The sequence below is a fragment of the Mobula birostris genome, chromosome 14 (genome assembly GCF_030028105.1).
Source record: "Mobula birostris isolate sMobBir1 chromosome 14, sMobBir1.hap1, whole genome shotgun sequence".
Taxonomy (NCBI): domain Eukaryota; kingdom Metazoa; phylum Chordata; class Chondrichthyes; order Myliobatiformes; family Myliobatidae; genus Mobula; species Mobula birostris.
Window position 1 is genome coordinate 9,006,941 of NC_092383.1, and position 12,506 is coordinate 9,019,446.

The 12,506-nt window shown below is 42.5% G+C and overlaps 1 protein-coding gene across 1 annotated transcript in view; it reads left to right on the forward strand.

Annotated features, from left to right (window-relative positions):
- nox5 (NADPH oxidase, EF-hand calcium binding domain 5) overlaps nucleotides 1-12,506 on the forward strand; it is an 86,255-nt gene that overhangs the window by 16,706 nt on the left and 57,043 nt on the right. The window contains exons 4-7 of the mRNA XM_072277872.1: nucleotides 1,701-1,911; nucleotides 4,107-4,344; nucleotides 10,131-10,284; nucleotides 11,418-11,593. Of these exons, the coding sequence (XP_072133973.1) occupies nucleotides 1,701-1,911; nucleotides 4,107-4,344; nucleotides 10,131-10,284; nucleotides 11,418-11,593 (779 nt within the window). The remainder of the gene's footprint in view (nucleotides 1-1,700; nucleotides 1,912-4,106; nucleotides 4,345-10,130; nucleotides 10,285-11,417; nucleotides 11,594-12,506) is intronic.

The following is a 12,506-nucleotide window of genomic DNA, read 5'->3' on the forward strand; positions in this document are numbered from 1 at the left end:
ACTAGACTACTGTCCATCCCACTCCCTCTCCGTCCCACTCTCTTTAGAGCTTTCTCCAGATCCCACAATCCTGATTGGTTGCCACAACATTCTTAAGTTGAACAGCAGGTCTTCTCATCTTTAGCCAAAGCCGAAACTGTCTACCTGCAGGACACACTGTTTTTTGCGGAAAACTGCTAAAATGAAATGCCTACAGCGTAGCAATCGAAATCTTCACTAGGGCATTACATATATTATGAACTTTTGGATACAATAGGGTCTTTTAAGACACTCTTAGATAGGTACATGGAATTTAGAAAAATAATGTGCTGTAGATTTTCTATCTTTCTATGTTTTTATGTTTCAACGCTGCAGACAGGGCCTGGAAAGTTGCCTTCACTTTTTAGAAAAATTAAAGATGTATAAGATTCTGAGACAGATTGTCAGGGTAGATGGCAAAAAGAATAATTTCTCTAGCTGGAGAGCTGAGAACTAGGAACATGGTCTCAGGTTCACAAATTGGCCTCTTGAGATTGTGATGAAAAGAAATATCTTGATTTGTTGTAAATATTTGGAATTCTTTAGCTGTGAATGAATATGTTCAAGACAGTGGCTGAGACACTTTAAGGCACAGAGATTATGGCTGGGAGTTAGGTCAACCCACGTGAAGCAGGCGTAATGAACAAGATGATCTACTCTGGCTTTTGCTTCCAATGTTCAGTTGCTGTTCTCACACCACAAAGAAAAACTGACTTCTGTTTTATTGATGGACAAAGTGGGACTGATTTCCATCACAAGGAAGGTCATTAAGGATGAGTGAGAGTAAATGAGGAATATGGAGAATCATGGTGAAGTCAATAGAAAATGCAGTAGGAGGAGAAATTTTGATAGGTTTTATACTAGACACTGTCCAAGACCGGAGGAAGCTGCAGAAGATCGTAAACACGGCGCAGCACATCACACAAACCAATCTTCCGTCCTTGGACTCACTTTACACCGCACGCTGTCGGAGCAGTGCTGCCAGGGTAATCAAGGACACGACCCACCCAGCCAGCAAACTTTTCGTCCCTCTTCCCTTCCGGGAGAAGGCTCAGGAGCTTGAAGACTTGTATGGCCAGATTTGGGAACAGCTTCTTTCCAACTGTGATAAGACTGCTGAACAGATCCTGACCCGGATCTGGGCCGTACCCTCCAAATATCCAGACCTGCCTCTCGGTTTTTTTTGCACTACCTTACTTTCCATTTTTCTATTTTCTATTTATGATTTATAATTTAAATTTTTAATATTTATTATTGGTTTGTAATCCAGGGAGCGGGAAGCGCAGAATCAAATATCACTGTGATGATTGTACATTCTAGTATCAATTGTTTGGCGGCAATAAAGTATATAATAAGAATCTCAGTGTCACTTCAAACTTGAATTTAGCGTAATCTCCCAGTATAGAAATGTCAAATTGTCGAGGGCATAGCTTTAAGGTGAGAGGGATAAAATTTAACTTAATTCAAAGAGGATGTGTGGGGCAAGTTATTTTTACATAGAAAGTAGAAGCAGAAATGATAGTTGCATTCAAGGGGCTTTTGGATAGACAGGTAAATATGCAGTGAGTGGAGGAATGTGGACCCTGTGCAGGTAAAGGTATTAGTTTAGTTTGGTATCTCGCTGGGCACACACATCGTGGACCAAAGGGCTTGCTGCTCTTCTATACTTTCTTTGTTTCTAGGCAGTGGCTCCATTGACCCTGATGAGTTACGCACAGTCCTCAAGTCCTGCTTGCGTGAAAGTGCCATCTCATTGCCCGAGGAGAAGCTGGACGACCTCACTCTCGCTCTCTTTGAATCTGCTGACAAAGACAACAGTGGCACCATTACCTTTGAGGAGCTCAAGGAGGAGCTAGAGAGCTTCCCAGAAGTAATGGAGAACTTAACAATCAGGTAGGCACTCTGGATTGAATTCAGTTTCTTAACCTGTGCCTGTCTGTGCCAAAGTTACTCCTGCCGTTGTCCTAACTGGCACGATATTTTCTGTCTTGGAATTGGAATTGGTCAAGATACAGTGTTTTGCAAACAGTTCAGATAAGATTCTGATGAAGAGACTCAGCCCAAAGTGTCAACTGTTTATTCCTCTCCATAGGTGCTGCCTGACCTGCGAGCTCCTCCAGCATTTTGTGTGTGTTCCCTGGATTTCCAGCATCTGCAGAATCCCTTATGTTTGTCATTTGCCCTGTGGTGTTTTAAATCTTCTTTATTCCCATTTCTTATCATTTATTCTTTACATAATCATTTATTCCTTACTCTTTCATATATTTCTCCATCATTTCCTTGATATGTTTAGGCTAAATGTTATCATTCCATGAGAAAAGACATTTTCCCATTAGAATTTGATGTGACTATCTTGTATCTAATGCCTCTTGTTGTGGTATCGATCAAAGTGGTATTCCTCCACCAAACTCTTTCAGACACTCATAATTTTCTTTTTTTGAAAAAGAAATTAACTTCAGCCTGTTTAATCTTTCCTGATTGCTGTAAGATCTATAACACTTTTGCAAATCTTTTCCATACCCTTTCAAGTGCCTTTATATTGCTAATATACACACAGTGGGCACTTTATTAGGTACACCTATACACCTGCTCATTAATGCAAATATATAATCAGCCAATCATGTGGCAGCAATAGAATGCAGAAAAAGCATGCAGACATTTTCAAGAGGTTCTGTTGTTGTTTAGACCAAACATCAGAAAGGGGAAGTAACTCTGACCATGGAATGATTATTTGTGCCAGATAGGGTGGTTTGAGTATCTGAGAAACTGCTGATCTCCTGGGATTTTTACGCACAATGGTCTCTAGAGCAGGGGTTCTTAATCTGGGGTCCACAGACCCCCTTGCTTAATGGTATTGGTCCATGGTGGGAAAAAGGTTGGGAACCCCTGCTCTAGAGTTTACAGAGAATGGTGTGGAAAATACAAGCATCTAGTGAATGGCAGTTCTGTGGGTGAAAATGCCTTGTTAATAAGAGAGGTCGCAGGAAAATGGTCAGACTGGTACAAGCTGTCAGGAAGTTGACAATAACCCGTTTCAACAGTGGTGTGAAGCAGAGCAAGGGCTACAAGAGCAGACCACGAAGGTAGTCAGTGGTCACTTTATTAGAGACAGGACGTACCTAATAATGTGGCCACTCAGTGTATATTGCCATTTCACAGTATCAGAACGGTTTATTGTGCTCACAGCAACTTTTCATTTGTTGGAATTGGGAACTATCTGATTCAGCTCAGTATCAATTGAATTTGTGTTAAACAGCAGATCTCATAGTAGAGGTGAACAGGGATGAAAAATTACTCATAAGCTGCTTTAGCAAAGACCTAGCAGATACAAAGGAATGAATGTTTTTCTTCTGTGCTGTAATCATTCAATTGAGAAAGAGTTAGTTGTTCCTGTTTAAATCTTCTCTGATCCCATTTCTTGTCAGTATAATCTTCTATTCCTTGAAAAGAATCAGATTGCACTTAAGCTAAATGCTGAATGTTTCAGTGAACAAAAATGTTGTCTGTATCTCGGTTTTATGTTCCTGAATCAAATATTTTGGATTTAGATCCCTCTGTAGAGGATGAAACATAGAATCCATATTGACACTGCAGTCCAGTGTTGAAGATCTCCAGCCTGTATTCACTAGAGTTTAGAAGAATGAGGGGGGATCTCATTGAAACTTAACAAATATTGAAAGGTCTAGGTACAGTTTACATGGAGAGGATGTTTCTATAGTGGAGGAGTCTAGAACCAGAGGGCACAGCCTCAGAATAAAAGGATGTCCCTTTAGAAAAGAGATGAGGAGGAATTTCTTTAGTTAGAGGGTGGTGAATCTTTGCAATTCCAAGTGGCTGTGGAGGCCAAGTCATTGAGTATATTTAAAGTGGAGGTTGATAAGTTCTTGATGATTAAGGGTGTCAAAGGTTATTGGAAGAAGGCAGGAGAATGGGATTTAGAGAGATCCTAAATCAATGATGATAGAATGGCAGAGAAGACTCAATGGGCAGAATGGCCTAATTCAGCTCCTTTGTCTTATGCACTTAAGGACTTGAGGATATCTCCAAAGGACAGTAGCTAATTTGGTACTATGTTCACTCTCTTCTAGTGCTGCCAACTGGCTAAAGCCACCAACTGCAGAGAAATACGCAAGGAAACCCCCGCGGTACCTGACACCAGCCTACTGGCAGAATAACATTCGCAAGCTGCTCTTCATGTGTGGCTACATCCTGGTCAACATCTTGCTCTTCACATTTGCGGCTATGAATTACAGCCGCTCTGGTGAATGGTTTATGCTGGCAAGGGGCTGTGGTCAGTGCCTGAACTTCAACTGTACCTTCGTCGTGGTGAGTGATGACGTACATTTCCATTTAAAGTCATCCATTCAGGGAAGAAAGTTGGGTGGACTTTCATACTGGCTCAAGGCCTTAATGTTCCATTCTGTGTGGTACTTAAGTAGAGTTTAGATTGGATGATTAGATTTAGTTGTCCCATGCACATCAAGACATACAGCAAAATTCTTTGTTTGGGTCAAGTCAAATCAGTGAGGATTGTTCTGAACACCTCGTAAGTGTCCATAAGACCATAAGACCATAAGACGTGGGAGCAGAATTAGGCCATGGGGCCATCGAGTCTGCTCTGCTATTCCATCATGGCCGATTTATTATCCTTCTCAACTCCATTTTCCTGCCTTCTCCCCATAACCCTTGACACCCTTACTAACCAAAAACCATGTCGCCATGCTTCCAGCACCAACATAGCACGCCCACAACTTACTAACCCTAGCTCATATAGTTTTGGAATGTGGGAAGAAACCAGAGCATCCGGAGGAAATCCACGCGGTCACAGGGCAAACATGCCAACTTACAGACAGCAGTGGGAATTGAACTTCGATTTTATAGCTGGTGCTGTAATAGAATTATGCTAACTGCCTGGAAAGCATAGAAGCTAGGAACCCTTCACGTCTACTCCACCATTCAATGATTGTGGCGGGTCATCCTCCTGTACCCTGTTCTCCTCTGATCCCTTCATCTCTTTATCATTAAGAAAAGAAATACACCCAGTGGCCACTTTATTAGGTACCTCCATTCTAATGGTTGGGTCTGAACAGCAACTGATCCTCTTGACCATACATGCCTGCGTGTTTTTATGCATTGAGTTGCTGCCACATGTTTGGCTGATTAAATATTTGCATTAATGATCAGGTGTACAGGTGTATCTTCAAGCAGTTGGGGTTCATCAGCCTTGGACGACAGCCCGCCTAGGACAAGGAAAACTCTGATTTTAAACCTCTGCTGCCTTGTGGCCAGACCCACCCATGGGAAAGGCTTCAGGAGTAAACCCCAAGGAAAAAATCCAGAGCCGGGGTCCCCAAGGCCGTTTGATGTTGTTTACAACTTCTCTCTGGCAACCTCTGCAATGACACTGGTGCCAAGCTGTATCAGCGCTTACCCTTCCCTTGGACTACATCAGTGACGTGGAGAGGGGGATCCGCTGCATGGGCAACAGACGGTTCTTCAAATCTTCCCACCCAGGCTTGCGCCCTCGAAAGGACACAGTCCACCATATAGTCATAGTCATACTTTATTGATCCCGGGGGAAATTGGTTTTCGTTACAGTTGCACCATAAATAATAAATAGTAATAGAACCATAAATAGTTAAATAGTAATATGTAAATTATGCCAGTAAATTATGAAATGTCCAGGACCAGCCTATTGGCTCAGGGTGTCTGACCCTCCAAGGGAGGAGTTGTAAAGTTTGATGGCCACAGGCAGGAATGACTTCCTATGACGCTCTGTGCTGCATCTCGGTGGAATGCGTCTTCGGCTGAATGTACTCCTGTGCCCACCCAGTACATTATGTAGTGGATGGGAGACATTGTCCAAGATGGCATGCAACTTAGACAGCATCCTCTTTTCAGACACCACCGTGAGAGAGTCCAGTTCCATCCCCACAACATCATTGGCCTTACGAATGAGTTTGTTGATTCTGTTGGTGTCTGCTACCCTCAGCCTGCTGCCCCAGCACACAACAGCAAACATGATAGCACTGGCCACCACAGACTCACATCCTCAGCATCGTCCGGCAGATGTTAAAGAACCTCAGTCTCCTCAGGAAATAGAGATGGCTCTGACCCTTCTTGTAGACACCAGAGGCACAAACCCATGATCCACTGGGATTGATGGCTGCCTACTACTGCAGGTGTATTGTATAAAGTGGCCACTGACTGAATAACCACATTCTAAAGTTCAAACTACATTCATTATCGAAGTATGTATAAATTATACAACCCTGAGATTCATCTCCATACAGGCACCCACAAAACAAGAAACCTGAAAGAACCCTTTGTACGGGGTCTTTTCTTTGTATGTTAAATTTAAAATGGCTTCTTTGTTGTGTTAAATGCTGAGAAAGTCTCTAGCTGGACATTTGCTTGGGTTAATACAGACAGCAGGGTGCTATTAACCAATGGGTGTTCATGTTATCATTTCTTCGGGTGATAATGCTGTCTCATATGACTGGGAACGGGGTTTTGGTGGGGAGTCGGAGGAGAGACGGGGAGGACGGCGGACGTGCGGGGGTTTTTGGGGGGGAGTCGGAGGAGAGACGGGGAGGATGGTAGAGAGACAGGGAGTCGGAGGAGAGACAGGGAGGATAGTGGAGAGACGGGGAGGACGGTGGAGAGACGGGGAGTCGGAGGAGAGACGAGGAGGACAGAGGACGTGCGGAGAGGCTCCGGTCGATCACTCCGGGTGGTCCCGAGCCGTGAGTCGACAGGATCCGGGTGGTCGCCAGGAATTTCTGAGCTCCAACGGTTGTGCAGGAAGAACTTGGACTTTGATAAGTCTGGCGCCTTTTATCCCCCCATTACTTCCTTTTCTGTATCGAACTTATATTAATTTCATAGACTTAGTAATATCTATAAAGTGTACTTGGTAAAACGTACTGGGTGTGCTGGCTGATGACTGATGTTTGGGATTGATTCGGGCGGCAGTGGTGCAGCAACCGACTCCGTGGGAAGCGTTCAGGCAGGTGCTGGGCGGGATTTCCCCTAGACATATACGAGCCGATATAGCTGAGCGTTACATCTTTAAAAAAAGGTCTAACCCACACTACAGGCACATTGAGAAGGAAAAAAAAATCACACATCGTACAAACAATGAAAGTAACCAATAGCATTCAGAACTAAAGTGTGTCCATAGATTTGTTCTGCACTGTCTTCTATGGTGAGAAACTTCACAGGTTCCCCACTCTCCTGAGCCAAGAGCCACAAGGTATCTGCTGGTACTTCTCATCGGCTGTCTACTGGGTGTGTCAGGCATTGTGATTCAGTAATTTTCTTGTGTAAGGGTAAACTCATGTCTGGTTTCACTCTTTGATTGTCCAGAGGTTCAGGTGTGTTCTCAAAGAAGTAGAATCCTTTTGCCTTGGAAACTGCCTTCCTTCAGCCATAGCATTTCACCACCTGTACCCCCATGGAGGAGCATGATCATGTGTAGGGCAGCCTGGCAGCGTAGCAGTTAGTGCAATTGCTTTACAGTGCCTGCTGTCAATGATCAGGGTTCAATTCCTGTCACTTTCTATAAGGAGATTGTACGTTCTCCCAGAGCACACCAGTTTCCTCCTCCATCCCAGAGATGAATGAGTTAGGGTTGGTAAGTTGTGGGCATGCTATGTTGACACTGGAAACATGATGGCACTTCTGGGCTGCCCCTAGTGCAATCCTTGCTGATTCGAGTTGACGCAAATGACATATTTCACTATATATGTAGATGTACGTTTGACAAAGAAAGCTAATCCTGATGCTCTACTTGTATTTCAAATCAGCATTACACAAGATTTGTGCGAGCTGATCCCTGTATCAGTTACGATCTGTAATTCAGATTATTTTAGCCAGGTTTAAGGAAGGGGTCAGCAGTGGAAAGGATGAGCAGCTTCAAGTTCCTGACTTTAGCATCTCAGAGGATCTACACTAGGCCCAACCCACTGATACGATCACAAAGAAAGCACACCAGCAGCTGTTTTTTGGTGGGAATTTGAGGAGATTTAGTATGTCACCAAAGACTTCATCAAATTTCTACAGATGTTCCGTGGAGATCATTCTGACTGGATGCTTCAGACTCCAATGCATGGGATCCCAAGAGGTTGCAGACTCTGCCATCTCCATCACAGACATAAATCTCCCCACCATTGAGGACGTCTTCAAAAGGCGGTGCCTTAAGAAGGTGGCATCCATCATTATGGAACCTCACCACCCAGACATGCCCTCTTCTCATTACTACCATCAAGGACAAGGGTTCAGGAGCCCGAAGACACACCTTCTGCATTTTCCTTTTTGCTAACAGACTTCTGACGGTCCATGAACACTACCTCTTTATTCCTCTTCTGCTCTATTTTTTAAAAATTGTAACTTACGGATTACTTTCTTTACATTCTTGTCTTGTACTGCTGACACAAATAGCAAATTTCTTTCTTTTCAAGTCTTTTTATTATTATTATCCAAAATTAACACAAGTACATTGAAGTAGGCAACACTTACAATGTCTCAAGAAAAAAAACATTGTTTTAAAGATTGAAAAAATTTTGGTGACAAAAAAAAGAGAAAAAACCCTACTAAGCAAGGAAAAGTGAGAAAAAAACCCATTAGGTGTTCAAGCCCGGAGCCATGTGTCATACAAAAAGCTTCTAAAGATAAACATCAAACTGCCAGCAAGAAAAAAAAATGTACCAAAAACTTACAATTAGATCATTCAAGAAATCTATCAATTAACTCAAATGATAGTAACGAGCAAATGAACCCCATCTTTTCTCAAAATCAAACATAGGTTCAAAGGTTAAACTTCTAATTTTCTCCAAACTAAGACATAGCATCACTTGTGACAAAATGGGAACCGATGTATCCTTCCACTTCAACAAAATGGCCCTCCTAGCTATCAATGTAACAAATGCAATAACATGTTGGTCAGACAAAGAGCTACCACGGATATTTTGAGGAATTATTCCAAAAAGCACAGTTAATTTGTTGGGTTGTAAATTAATTTTAAGCGCTTTAGAAATTGTAGAAAAAACTGACATCCAGAACTGTTCCAGTATAGAACAGGACCAAAGCATGTGCATCAGTATAGCTGTCTCAGTTTTACATCTATCACAAATAGCAAATTTCATGACATACGTCAACTTTGGAGAATGAAGCTTCCTCTAACCAGCATCTTGTTAGCAAATGTACAGAATCTGGAAAAAAAAGATTGAGGACCTAAAGGCAAGATTGTATTTGCAAAGTTTGTTGTCTTTTGTGCATTGGTTGTTTGTCCATCTTGTGTGTGGTTTTTCATTGATTCTATGGTGTTTCTTTCTGTCTACTGTGAATCCCTGCAAGAAAATGAATCTCAGGGTTGTATATGTATTTTGAAAATAAAATTAATTCTGAACTGTGAATATAATAAGAAAGGAGGGAGGAGAAGATAGCGACGCGACACAGCGCGCGCGGCTGTTCCGAATGAATCTCGATATGTGTAACTAGGGGTGCTGTGCACAATCCAGATTTGATGGGGACAGCCATGAGAAAGCGCAGAGGAACATCTGGATAAACTTCTGAAATGCCTATTTCGCTGCCGCTGCTACTGTGTGATTGAGAATCTCCGGAGACGAAGGCCCCAAATCCTCAGCTTTGCATATCCCCTGTTGCCGGGGCCAGGGTTGAAACGCTCGGCGGAGATGGTGCTCGGTGCTTGGTGTTGAATAGGTGGTCGGAAGCTCAGAGTTTTTCGGACGGACTTGGTCTGACTGTGGTCGGATGCTTCCGGGATGCTGCATCGGCAAGTTGGCGGCGCTGGAGGTTTACCATCTGCTTGAGATGATGGGACTTTCAAGCGACTCTGAGACTTTTACTGTGCCATGGTTGTTCTTATCAAATTACGGTATTGCTTTGCACTGTTGTAACTGTATGTTATAATTATGTGGTTTTTGTTAGTTTTTAAGTCAATTTGTCATGTGTTTTTGTGATATCATTCTGGAAAAACATTTTTATCATTTCTTAATGCATGCATTACTAAATGACAATAAAAGGGGACTACGTGTCCTCATAATCATAATTATAATAATAAACCTGATTCTGACTCTGATTTCTTAAAGGTGCTCATGCTGCGCCGGTGTCTGACATGGTTGAGAGCAACCTGGGTAGTGCGTGTCTTGCCACTGGACCAGCACGTTCTCCTGCATCAGTTGGTGGGATTTGCCATATTTGGATTGAGTGTCGTTCATACTGCCGCTCACGTTGTGAACTTTGGTAAGTGCTCAGAAACCGTCTCAACCAATATTGCTTAGATACTAAACACCACCAAGTAAAGTCTCGCAATCACTAAGAAAGCTGTAGAACTCTAACGACACCTTAACCCTGAATTGATTCCACAACCTATGACTCACTTTCAAAAGCTCTACAACTCTTATTCTTCGTATTCTCTCTCTGTCTCTCTGTCTCTGCCTGTCTCCCTGGGTCTGTCTGTCTATTCTTTTCACAGTTTGCCTTGTTTTGCACATTGGTTATTTTGTCAGTCTTTGTGGGTAGTTTTTCATTGATTCTATTGTGTTTCTCTGTTCTACTGTGAATGCTGCAGAAAATGAATCTCAGGGTAATACATGGTGACATATATACTTTAATAAATTTGATAACTTTACTTTGAACTTTATTGTCACGTGCGCAGGTGCAGTGAGATACAGGTACAGTGGAAAGCTTGCTGACAGCAGCATCACGGGGATATTGATACAGAGCTGAAATTATACTGAAATTCTACATGAAACCCAAACCACACACTGAAACAATTGACAGTACATAACAAAAGCAAAGCTACCATCAGTTACAAGTCCATGGTTGTGCTAAAGGTGGACCATAGTGTTTCTATACAGATCATTCCAAAACAGGTGGTATAAAGGGAAAAGTTCATTTCATCACTTACATTTAGGATAAAGTTAGCTTTATTTGTGGCACTTACATTAGTACATTGAAACATACAGTGAGACTTGACATTTGTGTCAATGACCAACACAGTGTGAGGATGTGCCAGGGAGCCTGCAAGTGTCGCTACACTTCCAGCGTCAACCTAACATGCCCACGACTTGCCAACCTTAACCGTATGTATTTGGAATGTTAGTCACAGGGAGAACGTACAAATTATTTACAGACTGTAGCAGAAATTGAAACCCAGTTGGTAATCACTGGTGGGATAAAGTGTGGTGCTAACTCCTAGGCTATTGTGCCACCCACATTATAGAAGAGAAGTGGGCCATTAGTCTATAGTGGCCTTGCTGCCTGTGTTCCCTAGGCCGTTTGGCTCACTTTTGCCTCTGTTCCCTAACTGTGTCCGTGTCATTTGCCACAAACACTGGGGATGATTTACTGAAGTTTGCTTCTTTCTTCTTCAGTGAAAATGACTCACAGCGATGGAAGCTACCAGTTGTGGGAATACCTCTTCTCCACAAGGCCAGGGATTGGATGGATCTATGGATTGGCATCCATTACTGGAATAATCTTGCAGTTCTTAATCATGTTGATGTTGATCTGCTCGAGCACGTTTATCCGTAGGAGTGGACACTTTGAGGTACAAGCAACTGTAGATCAGTATGTTAGTACAGGTTGAAACTCTCCAGTCAGCGTCCTTGGGACTTGACCAGTGCTAGATCAGAGAAAGTGCTCGACCAGGAGAGTTTCAGGCTGTGCATGTAAGCAAACTTGCCAAGTCTGTATGATGCATTGGTGTGTTTATCACTGAGCGCCTGAGTGCAATCCTGAGAATCAGCTTAACAATCCAGACTCACCTTTCTTGGAATTCTCCTTGTTTCCCACGTGTTCCTCTGCTCACCCTATACTTTACCACTAATGACTAAGAGCCCAGAGGAGCATATGTGTTACACCAATGATAAAAAGCCACCAACAGCAAAGTAATTCATTGCATTTAAGTGACTGTATACTTGTGATGGTTGGATGAGTCAGACAATTCGCGATTAGTCACAGCAGCCACGTTCTTTCTTGTTGCCACTTGCATGATTTGTTCTTCTTGCATGTGGCGGGGGTGTTGATGTTTTTTCTTTGAATGGGTTCCCATGGTTTTCTTTCTTGTTTTGCTTTGTTTCATGGCTGTCTGTGAAGAAGACGAATCTCAGAGTTGTATACTGCACGCATACTTTGATAATAAATTCTTTGAATCCTTTGAAACTTTGGGGCTGGAGCTCAGATGAGAAGTAGGAGGCAGTACACGTGAATCAGAATCACTGATATTTGTCATGAAATTTGTTGTTTTGCAACAGCAGAACAGTGTAATACATAAAATATATTATAAATTATTATAAATATCTTTATAAAAAAATTAAATGTTGTGCAAAAAGAGGGCAAACAATAGTGCAATTGTGTTCATGTATTCATTTTTGTTCATAAATCTGATGGCAGAGGGTGAGAAGCTGCCCCTGAAACGTTGAGTGTGTCTTCAGACTCCTGTACCTCGTCTCTGATGGGAA